Raw genomic sequence first — 20,219 nt, 5'->3', positions numbered from 1 at the left:
ATGTTGAAATCTGGGGATTGGACGGGCCAGGGGAGGTGTTGAACTTCATCCCGATGTTCCTCAAACCACGCTGCAACAACGCCAGCTGTGTGAATGGGTGCATTATCATCCTGGAAGATGGCGTCATTGTCCGGGAACAACATCCGGACTATAGGATGCAAGTGGTCTCCTAAAATTGCAACATAATCGTTGGCAGTGATTCGTCCGCTAAGTGTGACCACAGGACCCAATAAAAACCATGATATGGCGGCGCACAGCATCACCGAGCCGCCACCATGTTTCACAGTTGGGCGGAGACACTGCAGATCATAAGCTTCTTTGGACGTTCTCCACACATAAACACGGCCCATGGTTGGGAATAGGATGAAGGATGACTCATTCGACCATATCACACGTTTCCAGTCCTCAACGGTCCAAGTTGCATGGCCGCGGCACCATTTGCGGCGTGCGAAAGCGTTATGGTCCCTCATGAGTGGTTTGGCCCGTGCAACACGACCCGTAAGTTCATGTCATGTAATTCGCGGCGGACTGTGATTGTCGAAACAGGGTGGGGGAGGTGCTGATTGAGTTCCTCCGTCACTTGCTCCGCAGTGGCACGACGGTTTTGCGTGACAATGCGCTTTAATACCCGGCGTGACCTGTCACTCATGATTTTCTTCTGCCCACTGTTTCGCTTCCCCGATGTGGTTTTCCCGTGTGTTGTGTAGGCCGTCATCACCTTCGACACTGTCCCACGCGACACACCTAACACAGTAGCCACTGCCGTCACACTCACTCCACATAACCGCGCACCAACAATTTGCCCTCTTTGAAAATCTGAGAGGTCTCCCATTTTACACTATCTCCGTCTGCTGCAGCCACTGGACACTGCTGTTCCACTGCGCCTGACGTAGTATGGAGACCGACCTAACACACCACCACCAGCGGTCCGGCGCTGCGGGCGCCACGACACCACTGCCAACCCATACATCTGACGTGTTGCCAACTACAGGTGTTTCCATTTTTCTGATCACCATCTGTCGTTATTTGGATATATTAGACAAACTTATATCTTTGAAATCTTTAAACTTCCATCGTGACCAGGCTAGGAAGTTATTCTGAATAGACTCAATAGTACTGACAAAATGTCTGGTTTCATTGTTCCAAATCATTATACCATATTCCAAATGAGATCGCACATTACGTATATAGGGAATTTTGCAAATATTAATATTGGAAAAATTACGGCAGAGCCATTTTAACATTGCTAATTTTTTTCTGGCCTTAAATGTGATTACCTGTAAATGTTTTTTGAAATAATAATTTAGTTATCTAATATTACTCCAAGATCTTTAACATAAGTTCCAAATTCAATTTCTTGATTACCTATTAGATATCTATAAGATAAAATATAAATTTTCCTGGACAAATTTATACATTGAACTAAAGATCTGAATGTAATCAGCACACATAAAATATTTACAGGTTAATTTATCAGGAAAATTATTTACATAAAGGAAATGCAGCAAGGGACTCAGGTTGGAACTCTGCAGATATTATGTTATAATAGAGGAAGTACAGTCATTGCATCTAACTGCAAATTTCCTGTTACTTAAATATGATAAATACTTATAATCTTATTATACGATTTTGACAATTTGTACTTGTACAGCTTATGTATTATAAATGATGACGTAGTTTATCAAATGGTTTTACAAAATCACAATACACAACACCAAAAAATGAAATGAAATCTTTAAGTTTTACGTCACGGTTATGACCGTTAGGCTAAAGGAGACGGTGATGATGAAACATGAGTGAAATGGTGGAATGAAGAAAGTGGCAGGAAACGGGAGAACCCTGAGAAAACCCACGAGCACAGTGTTTGTCCACCACAAAGTCCACGCGGCGCGAGCTGGGATCGAACCAGGGATCCCAAGCACCGGAGGTGAACGCTCTAACACTGAGCCACCGCGCCCTCCCCCCCCCAATAAACACCACCAGTTTGACCACTAGATCGAATAACAAAAAACATACTTTCCATAAAACTTGCCAAGTTTGTAATAGCTGATTTACCATTTATTAAAAACTCACGTTGATTAGTGTTCAACTGATGACAGACACTGTTATACACGTGACTACTTTTTTTCTTTTTTCTTTTCTTTTTTTTAAGGAATAATATTCATTATAAGAAATAGACCTATAATCATTGATATCACCTTTAGTCTTGGGTGTGTGTGTTATGGCTACTACTTTCTAAGCTTCAGGATAAATATTTTCATTTAAGCTCCAATTAAACATGGACGCTAACACCGATGAAACTACTTCGGCCACTCCTTTTATAATGAAAACACGTATTCCATCTATACCAGATGCAGATTTAATCTTTAAGGATTTAATAGTATCTCTCGCACAGAAGGTTTCCGATAATGTCAAATAATTATTTGTATTACCAGTAGTTGAAAATATCTGATAAACTCATCTAAAGTACTCAGCAGATAAGTTTGCCAACAACCACAATCAGTAATAAAGGAATTATTATTAACATTTTCATGTGAAATTTTGTTGTTATTCTTAGATGTGTATCTCCAAAATTTCTTGGAATTACTATTTAACTGATTTTCTATTTTATTGCGGTAAATATATTTGCCATCTTTTAGTTGAATCCTAAAAACTATACGATAACTAACAAATAATAAATAGTCTTCATAATTGGATGTAATTTTGTACCTTTTATGAGCTAAATTCTTAGCTTTCAATAAAGAAATAGATTTTCTTGAATATCCGTAAGTATATTTGCATATTTTGATGTTCTAGTACTCGGTTTAGGACTATTATTTCCTATAGCTGATACCCTTACTTTTTCAAGATCCAAAACCGTTTCATTTACATCTGTTTTTAGCAAGATATTATGCCACTCAGTATTAGCTAGTTGTTGATATAATGTATCACCTTTAGCAAATTGTAAACGTTCAGAGATCTAAATTCTTTACAATCCTTAGGTAAAAATACAATTGTTTCAATTGGATAATGAAAGGAGTTGAGTTCAGCTGATTTTGAGTTTAACGTCCCGGGGCGAGTGGTTCATCGATACGGACGAGTATTTAATATTATCCCGAAGACAAGTAAATGATTTCTATTGTAGGATGTGGGCCAGTAATTTTTTTCTTGGGCTAGTAAAATTTTATTCCTTATTTACATCCTTGATATATACACTGATTAGTCTTTTTTGACTCAGAGGTAGCGTTGGTGACAAGATCAAGAGCGGAGACGGAAGGTTCAACACGACGTTAGAAAAAAGTTAATGACCTGGAACTTTAGTTTTGAGTTATAATGTATTCCTGGAAGCTGTTCATTATTTAACCAATCAATTTTGGATATATTAAAGTCTCCGAATATAAATATATCATTCTTAAGAAAACTCAACCTGCTGGAAACGTGGTTCAGTAATTTTCATAGATTACAGGGGAAAATGATGGTTGAAAGTAAACACAATATACCAAAAGACTCTTCACAAATAATAATAATAATAATAATAATAATAATAATAATAATAATAATAATAATAATAATAATAATAATAATAATAATAATAATAATAATAATAATAATAATAATAATAATAATAATAATAATAATAATAATAATAATAGTAGTAGTAGTAGTAGTAGTAGTAGTAGTAATAGTAAGAAGAAGTTTATTAAAAATACTTTCTTCCGAATATACTTACAATGGACCATTGGCAATCATGGCGCATAAAATGTTAATGTCGGTAACAAAAGTTTCTAAATTAGGATAAGAGTAAGGATTTGGTTCATTTGTACTCTGTGCTGTTTCATCCTTATAGACTTCGAAAACTCCATGAACTGGCTCTATTATGTAGTTTTTATCTGGAGGAAACTCAATTTCCCAGGGATCATCCGATGGAGGACCAGGATGCTCTGAAAGTAAGATGGAAAACGAAAAGATAATGTAGCAATGTCTTTACTTAAAATTAAAGCTTCTCTGAAAGGTTTGTGTTTATACTGAATTTGCTACAGGTCACGTCTTATGGTTGCATTAAATGCAAATTTTAGTATGCAACACCACAAACATAATTAATTGTGTTAAACAGCTGCAGTATAAAATGATATTCCACTATCTGTAAAATTCATGAAATTCTGCTGCATCTAGATAAAATTTTTGAAACATAAATGTGATTGTTTCAACACTATTCCCCATTCGAACAGTAGTCGTCATGTTCTCGAACTGTGAAAAAGATTTGAGTTAATAATTAATTGCACATTCAATTTAAGTTAAATCTATACTCCTTTCAAACAATTAGCAAGTAGATTACAATATAAGTCAATTTCTGTTAGGGCTGTTTTTCTATAATGTATTGGATCATTTAAATACGTAACATTACCTTTAATATAATATATTTATCTGTTAAATTTGAAAATTGCAGTTCAAAAACTTGATAACCTATGATTACTTACAACATACTATAACTCACAATGATGAGTTACTTTAAAATACCGTTTAAAAATTTATCAACTTCGTTAATACTGTAATCTCTTGAGATATATCCTTTTTTCTCAGTGGTTACTCTTTATATTGAAAAGATCCCGACAACTTTTATCATAGTGCCTTGGATAAATGCTAGATCGTAATGAAACCAATATTATTATATATTTTTAGTTTATCTATATTTTTGAAAATAACTGAAACAACAGAGATGAAAAACCAACTAATCCTTCTTGTTCCAACTAGTAAAAAACAGAGTTGAATTTTCCAAATATTTGTAAAAATTATCATTTTTTTTTATGCCACCCACCCTCTATCATATGCTGAAGCCAGAACTCTATAAATCTAATACTAGGCAATTAGGCACTTACAAACTTTCAAAAAAATTACTTTGATAAAACAAATATTTTAATATAATTTCATGTGCTTGTGATATGATTTAATATAAATACGAAGAATATCTATTTTAAGCACACTCAAAATTACAAAGCTGCAATACTTCAACATTTACAATAGGCAACTACGTAAATACAATAAAAATTCAGGCTTTAAAGAAATGAAAATGAAATTTAAGTTTTACGTCCCACACTTATGCCGGTTAGGCTAAAGGAGACTGATAATGAGGCATGAATGAAATGGTGGTCCCGAAAAAACCCACGCACACGGTGTTTGTCCACCACAAAGTTCACTTGGCGCGACCTGGGATCGAACCAAGGACCCCATGACCAGAGGGAAACGCTCTACTACTGGGTCACTGCGACCGCTCAGGCTTTATAGAATAATGTGTAAGTAATCAAATCTTCAAACAAACAAAATAAACAATTATCTGCTATATTTATAAAATAACTAATTCTGGTTTATTGTTCAATTGAGAAAGAAGCTTAAGAAAAAAAAAGAGAATAGAATTGAAACTATTTTTTCTTTTCAACCAATTATGTGATTTTCTTAATACGTAATAACAATTTTTATTTCACTTTAATTTCTAAATACCAAAACATGGATTTTGGCGTCAGATAGAATACAATATATTAATTCAAAGATAATTTTTAGTTATCATACACCTGTAAGAAAGAACAACAACTAGTGTATGTGTGAGACATTTTTGAATTACACGAAACTAATTTGCGAACAAGATACGTTTATATAAGTATATATAGATAAAAAGATAGATACATAAATTAGTCGCATTTGCAAATCAATTTCTCCTAATGCATAAGACCACAATAAAATCATAATACATATTGAAATACTTTAATACAAGAAAGAACATTATTGTCTTTGATGTTTATTGTGATACATACTATTATCTAGTCTAATGATCCACAGTTCTGTGCAGGTCCTACAGTCAAGACATTGCTTGTAAATGGAACAAGAGAACTCCAACCTTAAATTGTAATGGTGATATCTAAGCATCCTTTAATTCTTTTCCGTGCTCCCAAATTTTGCACTTCTTAAATCAATAGTAACTCGTGTAGTTTTATATTTCGTTCTAACTGATTAAAATAACATCCTATTCCATTGGGTATTTAAATAAAACTATCATTAAATACAACCAGCGAGTTAGTGATTTTAATTTGAAAGATATGTATCTACTGATCCAAGCTATAGGGTACATTTTCAGAAGAAACTTTACTTACCTTTTACTTCCATTTTTTTTTTTTTTTCCTTTCTTGAATTAAAATTTTCAACTTGTGTGAAAATCGTTTTCAGCAGCTGTTTATGGCACGTCACCGGACCCTTTCCTTCACATCTTCAATAGTGGTTTTTAGCTTTTCCTATAAAATACAATTTACTCGGAACGTTTCGTAATCTTATTTCAGTTTTTGATTAGTATCTATCAACTGTCACTGGAGGTCTAACATTCTAATCGCTGTTATTTGAAAGAACTGGTTGTTCCAACTAATGGTTATTTCTGGAAATCCACAACTTATCCTTCACTGGGTATTATTATAAAGTTATTTTATCGCTCCAGTTCACTTTGTGTAAATTGTATTTTATAGGAAAGGCTAAAAAACACTATTGAAAATGTAAAGAAAAGGGTCCGGTGACGCAGCAGATACAGTTGCTGAAGATGATCTCCACGCACGTTGAAAATTTCAATTGGACAAAGAAAACGGCGGTACAAATCAGTCAAGTATCCTAGATTACATAATGTTTATAAAATTGTTTGTATGAATGTAATAGAAGAGAAAGCACACATTTCATTTCACTAATTTCAACTAATTACAGACCGTAAAGTTAACTTAGATGATTACTTCTGGTACTGCCATTGCCTCAGTGTGTTTCTGAAAGACGATAAACCATTCGTTGCACGGACTAAAACGGAAAGAAGGGAGGGGGGGGGGGGGGAAGGCTCGCATCAGAAACTGGTATGAAAATCATAAGTAGTATCATTATCTTAATGGTGCGACAGTGGTTTACGCATCGACATGGTAAGTCGGAGACCCAGGTTTGATTCTTCATCCACCTGTCCACTTTTTCGCTCTTTGTGCATCATGGAATTCATACTTAGAGAGGAACTGATATGATATAAAATCGGTTATTTCCTCTAATTATCATATATAGTATTAAAATATTACTTTACATAGAAGAATAATACTTCAAACTGTACAAAAAAAAATAAATAAATAAATAAATAAATAAATAAATAAAAAATTAAAAATAAAATAAAATAAAATAAAAATAACTTGCTGTGAACCGTTTACTTATCTCAGTTTAAAATATGGCAGTCCTATTCTAGAAGCATGGCTTCTCTGTTAAGTAATACCAAGTAAATGCTGGTCATTTTATGTAAAGCATAATGGGAATATTAATAGGTACAATGATCTCTGTATAGCAAAAAGGAACGAACGAAAGCATGAAATAAGTAAATTAATTACTTATCAAGCATATGGAACAGATCACAATATTTCAAGTTATTCTCTTAGTAACGTTCCTCAGTTAATTTGTTCCCCAAAATTTCGAGCGCAACACTCGGATACTAATCCTTTGGAACACACAATGGGCTTAAATCTTTTTCACTCCATAACCTTCACATTACTTTTTGTGTCTTAACACTAATTTAAGAATACTGCGTAAATTTTATTTATACTTATGGCTGCGTAAATTTTATCGATACTTATGATCATTTGCCTTTTCCAACGTTTTATAGATTGACATTATTTTACTTAGGTACAAAATATATGTCAGTATGTCCTAAGGATAGAGCACTAATGTATTACAAATTTTACAACTGGATACTAATTGGAACTGTATATGCGGGTTGTTTAATTTTCAATCAGCGAAACTACATAGTCCTACATGTCTAAAACCAAGTTTATCTTGTAGTGATTACCATTTCTCTAAACTCTGGTAGTACTGGTCTCTCTTTCTGATGTCCATATTTTAGCAACTCTTTATTCCCACTTTTTAAATAACCATTTGTTAAAACTTAATCTCATGGCAATATAGTATAAGAGCAAAATGGGCTTTCGTTTACAAAACTAGAGACAACATGCACAGAAACAAAGTCTCCACCCAATAACTTATCATTTTCTCGTTTTACAAAAATGTTTACGAAACTTACACCCTGTCTACAAATCACAAAAACGTAGAAGGACTACATTTACAAGCCATAGATACCCAAAAGTCAAAGGCTTTCACTCCACTTCAATAGAACAAATAAACTTACATGCTCATGTTGCAGGTTTTTTGCTGCAACGGATGGCAACGGATTTATGAACACACTGTATGTTGTGTATATAGTAAAATAATCCGACAAATGACCATATTGGTAAAGGCAATGTGACCATAAGCATCATAAGACTTATGCAATATTCTTAAATTACCATCGTTAACACACACACATAAAACGTGACGATTGTAGTATGAAACAGAACTTAAGCTAATGTGTGTCCCTGAGGTATACTCGAAATATGGTAATATGAATTGACTGAGGAACATTATTAGATGAATAATTTTAAAGTAAGTAAGTTAAATTTATGGAACACAGGAAAAATTTGGACGCACGACAGGCAGAAATTCAAACACCGATCTCTAACTAGTTATACTGAGATTTTTATTCTGTGCCTATTGAAAAATATGTAAAAGTACTTAGTTTGATTTCTTATATCTATATTCTGTTCCTTCCTTACACAGATATAGACAGTGATTTCACACTGAAAATATTTGGTTCTTTCTCTCAAGCGCAATTATTATTATTATTATTATTATTATTATTATTATTATTTTATTTATTTATTTTTTTTTTCATGTTGAAAAATTTTGTATATGTCACAAAAAGAATGGAAACTACCCGAAACAGAAGTGATGTGACATAAAACAATTCTTTTATTGCCATAGCTTTTATGCAATTGCAAATCAGTGTTGTAAGTCAAAGTGAAAAACACCACAAATTTATTGTTACTGGCTTTTGTTTTTGAAATGATTTGTAATATTTACGTCTTTGTATATTTACGTACCAATGTTTCAATTGAGTGATGAATTCCTTGTTAAAATATAAAATGATTTGTGAATCAAAATAAATGCGTAGTTTCACGAACATATTCAATTATTCTATTATTTTTTTCCAATTTAGGACCACTAGCAACCATTTGGAACTCTAGGACTTACACGGAACTTGTCTACTACTTATCTAAAGCAAGTTATTAGCTAAAATTTTACGAAAAACAGTACACACATAAATATTACACCATAGGTGAAATCGTACGTTTAAATATGTATATACAAGCAATGACTATGAAAGCAATTCAACATATATTTCAACACAACATGAATATTAAAACAAAATGCACTCTAATAATAGAACACTAAAAAGAATACTTACTCTTATAGGTAATTTCTCCTATACTGTGCGAATGTTGAATCATGTTTAATAGTCGCTTAATACTCTATTAAGAAGCAATATAATAAAACTACAGTGTTTACCATAAACAACGCCAGAACTTTTAAGATGAGATGGAATGAAATTTCTTTTAATGTGAAAAGCAATCAACAGTATTTTGTTCTCAAGGTTTTGCTGTTCAAGTGTCCTCCTCTGTTCACTTTTGTACAGATATTGCGTGGTAAATTAACAATGGTGAGTTCAATGTTCTCTTTCAGTCCACAAATTGTTCGTAGCTTATTCTCATTCACAACAGATTTGATATAATTCTACAGGAAAATAATCCAAGGATCTAGGTTACCAGTTAACATTACCATTTCCAGACATAATGCATCTGGAGAACTTCTTGCTGAAGAAATCAAGAGTCTGGTGAGATATGTGGCACCATGCACAGACTTGTTGGGAAAAAAAAGTTAGTTTACGTTACGATTTGCCAATTGAGGCCACAAAGGCGCATTACCATATTCCTGTTATCACTCGCCATTGTCAGTAATGCGATTGCCATTTGAGTCAAAAAAACGATCACACCACTGCAATCCCAAAATTCATACCACACAATGGTTTTCTGAGGACTACGGAATACTTCGTCAATCGGAATACTGCGGATTTTCATCTGCCTAAATCAGGAATTGACCGTTCTATAAATCGATTATGTTGACTACACATTCTTCGCTTATTTTGATGATAAATTCGAATAATTTCTATACGTTGTTGAATTGTGAATCTAGCAAGCTAACTCGCTTCTAACTACTGCACACAACTGTCAAGAGTTTAATCTCGCTAATCCAGCCACTGTTGCCAGAACACGGTTTCAAAATTCTTACGTTCTATTGTACCTTTATATGTGACAAGAATTTAGCTTTTATTTATTTATTTATTTATTTTAAGTATTCATATTAGCTACAAATCCTGAAAGAGAAGTCAATCAAAGTTTGGGATGTACTCTACAGACGTTATCATACACGATATTTACAACAAGTTATATGAATTGGATATTAAAAGCTAAACAAATGATACCCTCACATATTTTGTAATAACCTTTACATGTGAATAACCATGTCAACTTCAACATCAGTGAACTTGGTTAGCCCATTCACTGTAACAGTATATGTAAACTCGCTTTACCGAAACTAAATATGTACAAATAAATGTAATAGCATACGTAGCGAAAAGTTAGCTACGCCATATCTCATTTTTATGCAGTGTCAAATGCACAATTATTGCAACAATAATCTCGTTAAATGTTAGGAGAATAAGCTGAAGCAGGTGATGACAACTATGTAGCCACTACATTTTTTAAAAAAGAAAAATAATAAGAAGCGACTACGAAAGTAAAACAAAAAATGAGATCATACGTTTAGATTTCCTAGACGGAGCTCCAGTTCGTGAGGAAGACCTACACCCTATAATAAATGTCAGGAAAGAGGAAGAAGAAAAATACAATGTTTAAACAAGCAAATTAAAATAAAGTTAACTTAATAATGAACAAATTAGGTACAGGGTATCCGAGACGCAGCCGTATCCCTACGTTTGAGTATCAAAGAGAACAATGTTAGTGTAATTTTAATTGTGGTTGGTAACACTGCTTTCATGGACTGCATCCCTAGTCAGGTATCCCTGATTTCAAGCACTTTCTGGTACCTCTGTGTGATTTTCTTGAGAGGCCTCATCACTGCGAAATTAAAATACCGCTAATTTTGCAGTAATTATGTGATATCTTCAAATAGATAAAAGATAATCGAAAAATGGAACAAGATCTCCCTAGACAATATTATTTTGCGTGAGATACTGTTATTATGACTCATTTATCTGCTTTCGATTTCCAGCCATTTAGAAAATCGGCATTTATTTTCGCGTTTCTAAATAATTGCAAACGGAAAGCTACTAGGTGACTCGTGATAACGGTACCTCATGCAAAATAACATCATCTAGGGAGGTCTTGATCCACTTTTCGATTATCTTTTATCTATTTGAAGATATCACATAATTACTGTAAAATTAGCGGTATTTTAATTTCGCAGTGACAGGAACTCTTAATAAACAATTTTCAGATCGCTGGATTGGGTGTAGTGCTTCACTTTCTATCCACATCGAAATCACTCCCACGAAGGCAGAACCTAACAATACCAGATAACTAATTATGGGGAATAACTAAGTCACATATCTCGAATCGTCAGTACAGGGCAGATGAAGAACTACACCAGAGTATGGAGGAATTCTTTCGAACGGTAACTTCTCAGATGCTAGGCAACATGTCAAGAAGGACACAGAGACGCACACATCTGTGTATACAGCACGATGGAGCACATATAGATCCACTGGATACATAGTTCATACATGTATCCATATAGTGTCTGATGAAGCCAAAGTAAGTAGTTGGCGAAACAGTTACACGTTACTAATTTTCGCTCAGCGAGTAGTTTAAATAAAGTCGATAAGGAGCAAAGCTGGTAGATAGGATAACATTATGTATATGTAAATACTCAATATAGTATATACTAAAGAAATAAACTAAAATTATACTGACATTGCTCTCTGGGATACTTAAAGCTACAAGTACATGGACTTCTCGGACACTCTGTATGTATCCAAAATTACTTCTGAATCATGCACAGCAAATGCATATAAACAAAAATGCAATTATGCAATATTTTGAATGAAAGTGCACTTGAGAAAAAGAAAAAACAACACGATAAAGCCCAAAAACTACTTAAATCAAACAAATAAAAGAATAACAAAAATAATAGGTGTCTCAATATAAGAAAGTTATTATCAGATAGATATTTCTTCTCTGAGTCCTAAAAACACATTGTATGACGAAGATAGAAAAAAGAAAACTGAAGTAACAAACTACTTAATATTCTTTGTTGCACAAGATTTTATAATTTTTTATAGCTACATTAATTTTCTTTATTCTTTAGTAGCACAAAAGCATGAGTAAACTTCATATTTCTCGGTTTTACAGGATTTTTTTTTTTTATCCAACTGGCCATCCGGAAACTGGGTCAAAGGATAGGTTAAATGGTAAAAAGGTACACTGAAATTTTTCTGCAGACAATGCTAACTACTATGATAGATGCTATTTTAAAGGTATTTAATCAACATAATTCAATATTACATTCTACAACCTTGCATTTTATTCTTATTTGAAATACACGAACACAATGCACAACTGATACTGTATTTATGAGTTCTTATAGCAATTTTCTGCAAAAATACAATTATCTGTTCATGTTAGTTGACTAATGACCTGAACTTCCTACACAAATCTTTCACCTACAGCAATGTGAAAACTATTTTGTTTTAGATTAAGCATGGACAAATGCATTACATAAGGACGAGGAAATGTTTCCTTTTTACATTTTTTTTTTTCACATTATAAATACAGGACGTTTCAAAACAACATCGACAATGTTTGGGAGGTGATTCCTGACGCAAAGATAACACAAAAAGTATACACCTACGTGGGTGCAGAAATTGATCATTTCGGAGTTACAGGTTGCCGAAGACATGAAAAAATGAACTTTAAAGGTCCATAGCTCCAATAATATGGGACCTACCGTAGTCGGGTCAAGACTTCACTTAGGAACTAACATGTGCCCTATCCAAAAATCCATGTTTCAGAATCCAGCGGTACTCACGCAACAAATTTTATAGAAGGAGTTTTGCTACGGCATATAATTTGAAGTACTCACAAACTACCTCTATAAAAATTGTTCGAAAGTACCGCAGGATTCTGAAACATGGATATTTGGATAGGGCACATACTAATTCCTAAGTGAAGTCTTGATCCGACTACGGTAAGTCCCATAGTATTGGAACTATGAAACTTTAAAGTATTCATGTTTCCGGCAGCCTATAACTCCGAAATGACAGATTTCTGCACCCAGGTTGGTCTATACTTTTTGTCTTATCTTGGTATCAGGAATCACCTCCCAAACGCTGTCGATGTTGTTTTGAAACACCCTGTATAAAAATGGTACTGTATAAGCCCATTTCCAAAACTCATACAGTTTCTTCTAAAACAGTAACATCGGGAGCTATCCATACATCTCTTGTGTATGGCAGCGGCGAAAATAAAAACCTCCAATTTTCACAACTAAGCAAGGAGGAATACAGTCTGAGAATGTCGAGTATAGAAGCAAAGGAAAGAAATGGGCACCACTGAAATAAGACCATATTATGAAGCCGAGTTTCGAAGATGTGCACTTCCTACCTTGTCAATCTTAGTAGTGGAACTACCGACATCACTTTGTCAGAATACAAAAGTGAAGCACCTGTTTAACTATGTAGTTCAACTACATGGATGCACCGACTAGGCACTGGTGCTTCGAGGAGTGTGTGTCTCGTCCCATAAAATTTGAAATATAAAAGAAAATTATTTTTGAACCAAACTGTATAATCACCAACGCAAGTAGGACCTTTATTATAGCAATGTTTTTTCTCTCTCTCTCGTTTTAATGAAGAAAAAGAAACTTATTTACAATTGTATTTATGGAAGGTAACATTTTATTAAACATACAGGAGATGTTCAAAAAGTACCCAATTTTCCCATTAGCATCGCGTGCATACAATTTGGTGTGGGAAAAAGTCGTGGCCTAAGACCTTCACATATAAATAATGGTGGTCATAGCTCAGTGGGAACATGGCCAAAATGAGTCAACAATACGTACAATGGAAATGTCCATAAGGTGCGCATGTTTTAGACATATTTTGTTTATATCTCCCAAAAGAGGAGGCGCGCTCCGTTGAGGTTTCATGGAAATAAAGACTACACATTGAGCTCTACAAGCGCTGTGAATTTCATCGCACTCGAGCCTGCGGAACAGGGAAAAAAATCTGTCAAGTCAGGGGACGTACATTTCCAATGTTCAGACTGGCTTGACATGAGACAAACCTCTCGGAAGAGAATGCTGTAACATGTGTTGTATTTCCGCTAAGTGGCATTGCTATAGATGAAATAAGTGGAATTGAATGGTAGTTAGGATTTCGCTCATTGTGCATCATATTGAAAAAACAGGAATGCCAGAAAAAAAAAAAAAAAAACTGATCATTGCACTAGCGTAACACGTGGTATTGAAAGGTACAAAATGATTGATGTGTTACCTGAGCTGAACTACAAGGTTTCCCTTACTCCCAGTACCGCTCAGACAGTTGAGGTGATTATTATGTACGATATGCAAAAGGGTTTAATTGTCCATTTCCTCATCCTGACAGGAATGGTTCATCGTTGTCGTCAAAGAACCTAGATTCATCTTCTTATGAATAAAATAATCATAAAAGAATTTAGATATCTTGGGACATGGTGCAATAGCTTTGCCCATTCCTAAGTACCAAATAATGAGCATGACATTGGCACAACATCCAACTGTCCGTGGTCCATTTGCACAGTGATAAAAATATCCTATAATGCAATCGCACCCTTCCCGAGCAAGATCGTATAAAACGAAAGTGCAATACTTTAACCGATTACTGCGCCTTGGAAGTAGATATGTGCACAAACAAGGTAAGGTGTTTGCCTCATATCAAGCCAGTCTGAACATCGGAGATGGTATGTCCCCTGACTTTGACACGATTTGTTTTCCTGTTCCGCAGGCTCGAATGCGCTGAAACTCATAGTGCTTGTACAAAACAATGTGTATTCTCACTTTCATGAGACCTCAACCGAGCACGCCCCCTCTTTTGGGCAATATACGTCAAAAGCATGCACGCCTTATGGACATTTTCATGGTATTGTTAATCCATTTTTGGTCATGTTCCCGTTGAGCTATGGGCACCATTATTTATATGTGAAGGTCTTAAGCTACGATCTCTTCCCACACCAAATTGTATGTGCGCAACTCAAACGGGAAAATTGGCCACTTTTGAAACATCTCCTTTCTGTTGCGAACTGTTCATTTAAACATATTGCGCTTTAATTCGACAATAGGATACAAATTCATAGTAATTTTTTTCGTTCTGTTTCTTATTTCTTTTAAGCTTGGAAAAGCATTCGAACTTCAGATCTCATTAGCTATCAGAGTGTTTATAATTATCGAAACAAACAAACAAACACAAATATATATATATATATGGTGGTGTTATAATTAAACTAAATACTGAAGATACATTGTCTGCAGAGTAAGAAATATGTAAATAGGTAAGTAAGGAAATGGTAAGTACCTGAAAATGCACTCGGTTTTTTTATACCTTTCTTCGAACACTCACAAGACCATCCACAACATGCTGTAAATTTAACATTATAATGTTAATAAATTTAAGGAAATGTTCTTATTACTGATTGTCATATAAAATTGAAATAATTCTATAGCTATAATAAATATTTTTCTACTGAAAACAACATTTAAAGAAAGAATACTGCATTCCCATAAACTACGGTCTTTGAAATAAAACAGCTGAAGCAATGCTGTTGTGAAATTTATTTCCAAAGCCTTACTAGTTTACTGTGAGTAATCACGAAGTTAAAACTAATTGATTTCATTTCTACTGAATTGGTTAGTTTTCACTGTAAACTCAGAGAGCCGAAAGTCTTTTGTCATTTTATTAGATATTTATTTACAAAGTGACTTTTAGTTCCGTTTTGACAGGCTGTAAATTTATTATGTTAAGATTGGAACTGATTGTTTGATATCAATTATCATTGCCTCTTCTAGCTGTTTCACATTTGACTCGTAACGTATTTTGTAGTGTTTCACTATAAACTCTTAGTTTCTGAATTCTCTCTCAACAGATTATTGTTAGTATAAAATTTTTATTTAAAAAAAAATGAAAATACTCCTAGTGTCTTATTTATAAGACTGCGAAAGAAGAAACACTTTACTACTTTCAGCAAAAATAGCCGGACTGGGATAGTAATTCTGAAACAAAAGCAAAATTTACAGGAGGGAGAAACGATTCCCAATTCTCTCCGTCTTCCTACAAATAGAACAGTGGATTCTTCATTAAGTTCTGTATTATACAAAGTGAGTCAAAAGTTCCTTACCACTGCGTACAAAATGAAAAGGAGGGCCATTAGTGGTAATGGTCATGGTAGAAACATGTAGGCTGAGGACCGAAATAATATGATGGAGTTGAGCGAGTCGACCACTATTTTGAGCTTAACTTGAATTTTTTAAATGAGAAAGGGTCGTTTGATACGTGAAACAGATTTAGAATTTTAAAAGAAATATAATAGTAAAAGTTTGGTAAACTAACTTTGATAACGAAAAATTTATGAATGTTACCATAGTTTTACTCTTATTGCAGGTTGACGAAGAATGTCGCTAACGCGAAGAAACCCATCGAGATCGTCCTGAAGAAGTGAACATGTCATTAAACATGAACATAAATTTAACCAATGATTAGCCACAGAAGCATTCAACAAGAAAATGTCACTCTTATCTAGCAGCCTTAATATTGGAATAAGGAAGAAATTGGTCAAGTGCTATATATGGAGCATCGGATTTTATGGTTCAGAGACTTGGACGTTACGGAAGTTAGAAAAGAAATATTTTAGAGAGCTTCGAAATATAGTGTTGGAGGAAGATGAAGATGATAAAGTGGACAGATAGAGTAACAAACGAAGACGTTTTAAAACGGATAGGAGAGAAGAGGACGCTTCTAGCCACCACCTTTCGTAGAAATGCCAATTGGATTGGACACATCTTGCGAAGAAATTGTCTTCTTCATACCCCATAGAAGGAAAGATGGAAGGAAAGCGAGGAATACGAAAAAGAACAAAAAAACTCAATGATTTGAAAAATAGAAAAAAATATTGGGAGTTAAAAGAGGAAGCTGAAAATCGAGAAACATGGATGAAACATTTCCAGGCCCAACTGAAAATTGAGAACAAAAAAACTTATTAGTCCCAGGACCTGCCAAAAGGCACAATCTATATTATAAAATTGAAAGTGACTATGTTTGTGACTTAATCTCTTTAACCGCCCGACCGATCTCGATCAAATTTTCAATGTAGATGAGGTTCTGGCCTGGGAGTGTCTTTAGTTATTTACTTTGACGGTAGAACTTAGGGGAGAGGGAGGAGGGGGACATAGAAATAAATAAAATTTAATAACTCTTGAACCACCCGACCGATCTTGATCACATTTTCAATGTAGATGAGGTTCGGGACTGGCATGATTTTTATCATTTCACTTTGACGGAACAACGTAGGGGAGGGGGTGGAGGAGAACATATACAAAAATCAATAAATATAGAAATAAAAGTGACTATGTTCGTAAACTAATAACTTTTGAACAACCCGATCGAGCTCAATCAAATTTTCAACGTTCAAACCTCAGAAGATTTTTTTCACTTCATTTTGACAGATCTTAGGGGAGGCGGAGGGGAAATAAATGAAAATGAATAGAACTTAATAACTCTTGAACCACCTCACCGATCACGATCAAACTTTCAACATAGATAAGATTCGGTCCTGAGATATTTTCTTCACTTCACTTTTACAGTGCAACGAAGGAGAGGGGAAGGGGAAGATATATGACAAAAAAGTAAAAATAAAAGTGACTGTCTTTGTGACTTCATCACGTTTAAACCACCCGATCGATCTTAATCAAATTTTCAACGTAGATTAGGTTCAGACTTTAGGTAATTTTTATCATATCACTTTAACGGTAGAACTTAGGGGAGGGAGAGGGGACGGCAGAAATCTATAAAAATAAATAAAACAAATACTCTTGAACCACCAGACCGATCTTGATCAAACTTTCAACATAGATATGGTTCGAACCTGGGATGTTTTCGCCATTTCACTTTTACGGTGCAACCTAAGGGAGAGGGAGGGGGAGGCATATGTAAAAAGAATAAAAATAAAAGTGACTGTCTTTGTGACTTGATCACGCTTTAACCACAGGACCGATCTTAATCAGATGTTCAATATGGATGAAGTTCAGGCCTGGGGTGGTTTTTATCATATCACTTTGACGGTAGAATTTAGGGGAGGGAGAGAGGAGGGGGACAGATATATAAAAATTAATAAAATTTAATAACTCTTGAGCCACCGGACCGATCTCGATCGAATTTTCAACCTAGATGAAGTTCGAACATGAGCTGATTTTTGTCATATCACTTAACGAAAGGGACGATGTAACTCAACGAAAGGGAAAGACATTTACAAATGATCGAAAATTTCCTATAAATTTCTTAGTGTCGAATCTATAGTTTTTGAGGTCCTGAGATGAAGAGTGATACTTCTGATGCCATTTAAATCCAAATTCAGCCCCGCAAAAATTGTGGGAGGGTAGGATATATATATATATATAATCAAAATGACCAATATCAGTGTCGAATTCATACTTTTCGGGGTCGCTGAGATGAACAATGACACTTCCGATGCCGTGGCCCGCAACAAGGGGAAAGGAGAGGATATATAAAAATAATCGAGTTGAGTTGATTTTAGTTTAGCGTCCCCTTCAGCAGCGAGGCTATATGAGACGTGGATCTACTGATTAACGTGGAATCCGAACCACATGAGCTCCCGCCGGGAATCGAACCCGGGTCTCCCACGCCAAAGGCGCGTATGCTAACCGCTTAGCCACGGAGAAGCTCATAAAAATAATCGAAAATGACCAATATCAAGAAGCGATTTAGTAATAGTAAAAAGTGACTGACTAACGAAACATATTACTATTTTTTCTTAATTTAACCCGGCGATGATGATCCAGGTAATTGATGCTAGTACTTAATAATAATAATAATCCACAAAAACTGTCACATGTGGCAATTGCATAATTACTCCCATAAATTCCAGGAAACATGATCAGTGGACGTTAGTAAACGTTCTGAAGATCCGAAAACTGCAACGGACGAAGAAACATCCATAGCAATGCTAGCTTAATTTGTTAAATCGCCACACGGTAGCACACACCGACTATCCTTCGAAAATGACATTTTCGGAGATTTTCAGCACGATGAAGCATCACTAATTTAAGGAAAATTTTGAGCGGCATCTTCTTAATACTCAATGTTCTGGCAGATGGACTTGACAGACAGGGAACTGATGAATGGGCTTCATTTCTCAGACCTGACGACACTGAACTATCTTTGGGAATATTTAAAGACAATACTATGCTACAAAAATCCGGAATCCTAACCATTTGTACAACAAATAGTTGCTAATTTTGTTGCTATCATACCTGCAACATTGCAATATGTTGTACGTAACTGGGAAAGACGCTTGACAGTGTCCACACATAAACAAGGCCAACATATTAAGCACATTTTACAAATTATGTTATGCTCGTAAGTCTTTAATGATTAAAGTTAGGCTAACCAAATCTTCACCATTTCATTTGTTTTCAAATTCCAGCACTGTTTCATGTATCGTACTGTTTCTCCGTTAACCTAATTTGTTCTATCACGACCACTTGTGGCCAGCTGAATCCATTCTCTCTTTATAGGGAACTTTTGACTCACGCTGTACAACAAAATAGTTCTGAGAGCAAATACATACTTTGAGTTAGAACCTAAGAATACATGTAATTTTTAGTTTTATTTACATACTATTATATCAACACTATGAGAAATCCAAGTCTACTTGGAATTTCACAACAGCAACATTGCCGAACAGCACGAGTTATTAATCTGAAAAAAAAAAGAAAAGAAAAGAAAAAAAAAAACTTAAATTTACTAGTATTTGCTTCTTAAATATTTAAAGGTTAAATAAATTTCTGTATGTTTTTCCTGCGATAACAGAGGTAACAGTAAAACATCTTCGACATCCCTGTAAACAATTAAAAATTAAAACACTATGGAGATAATTTACACAATTTATTTGGGATTTATTTTTGGTACACTAGCTTTCGCAAGTTTTCATGTTCACTTCATCATCATCAGATGAAGCAAAGAGGAAAGTAAA

The 20,219-nt window shown here is 34.5% G+C and overlaps 1 protein-coding gene across 7 annotated transcripts in view; it reads right to left on the bottom strand.

The window, feature by feature from the left end:
• LOC145664180 (AMP deaminase 2-like) overlaps positions 1-20,219 on the bottom strand; it is a gene marked incomplete at its 3' end in the record, with an annotated part of 333,717 nt that overhangs the window by 18,773 nt on the left and 294,725 nt on the right. For 6 of the 7 annotated variants that reach the window (XM_081730614.1, XM_081730616.1, XM_081730612.1 and 3 more), the window contains 3 exon segments: positions 3,710-3,920; positions 10,723-10,770; positions 15,530-15,592. In XM_081730614.1, the coding sequence (XP_081586740.1) occupies positions 3,710-3,920; positions 10,723-10,770; positions 15,530-15,592 (322 nt within the window). 7 annotated transcript variants of the gene reach the window in all.

The sequence above is a fragment of the Thermobia domestica genome, chromosome 11 (assembly GCF_964235325.1).
Source record: "Thermobia domestica chromosome 11, izTheDome1.hap1.1, whole genome shotgun sequence".
NCBI lineage: Eukaryota > Metazoa > Arthropoda > Insecta > Zygentoma > Lepismatidae > Thermobia > Thermobia domestica.
Note: the sequence above shows the minus strand (reverse complement) of the source record. Positions and strands in the feature narration are given on the sequence as shown.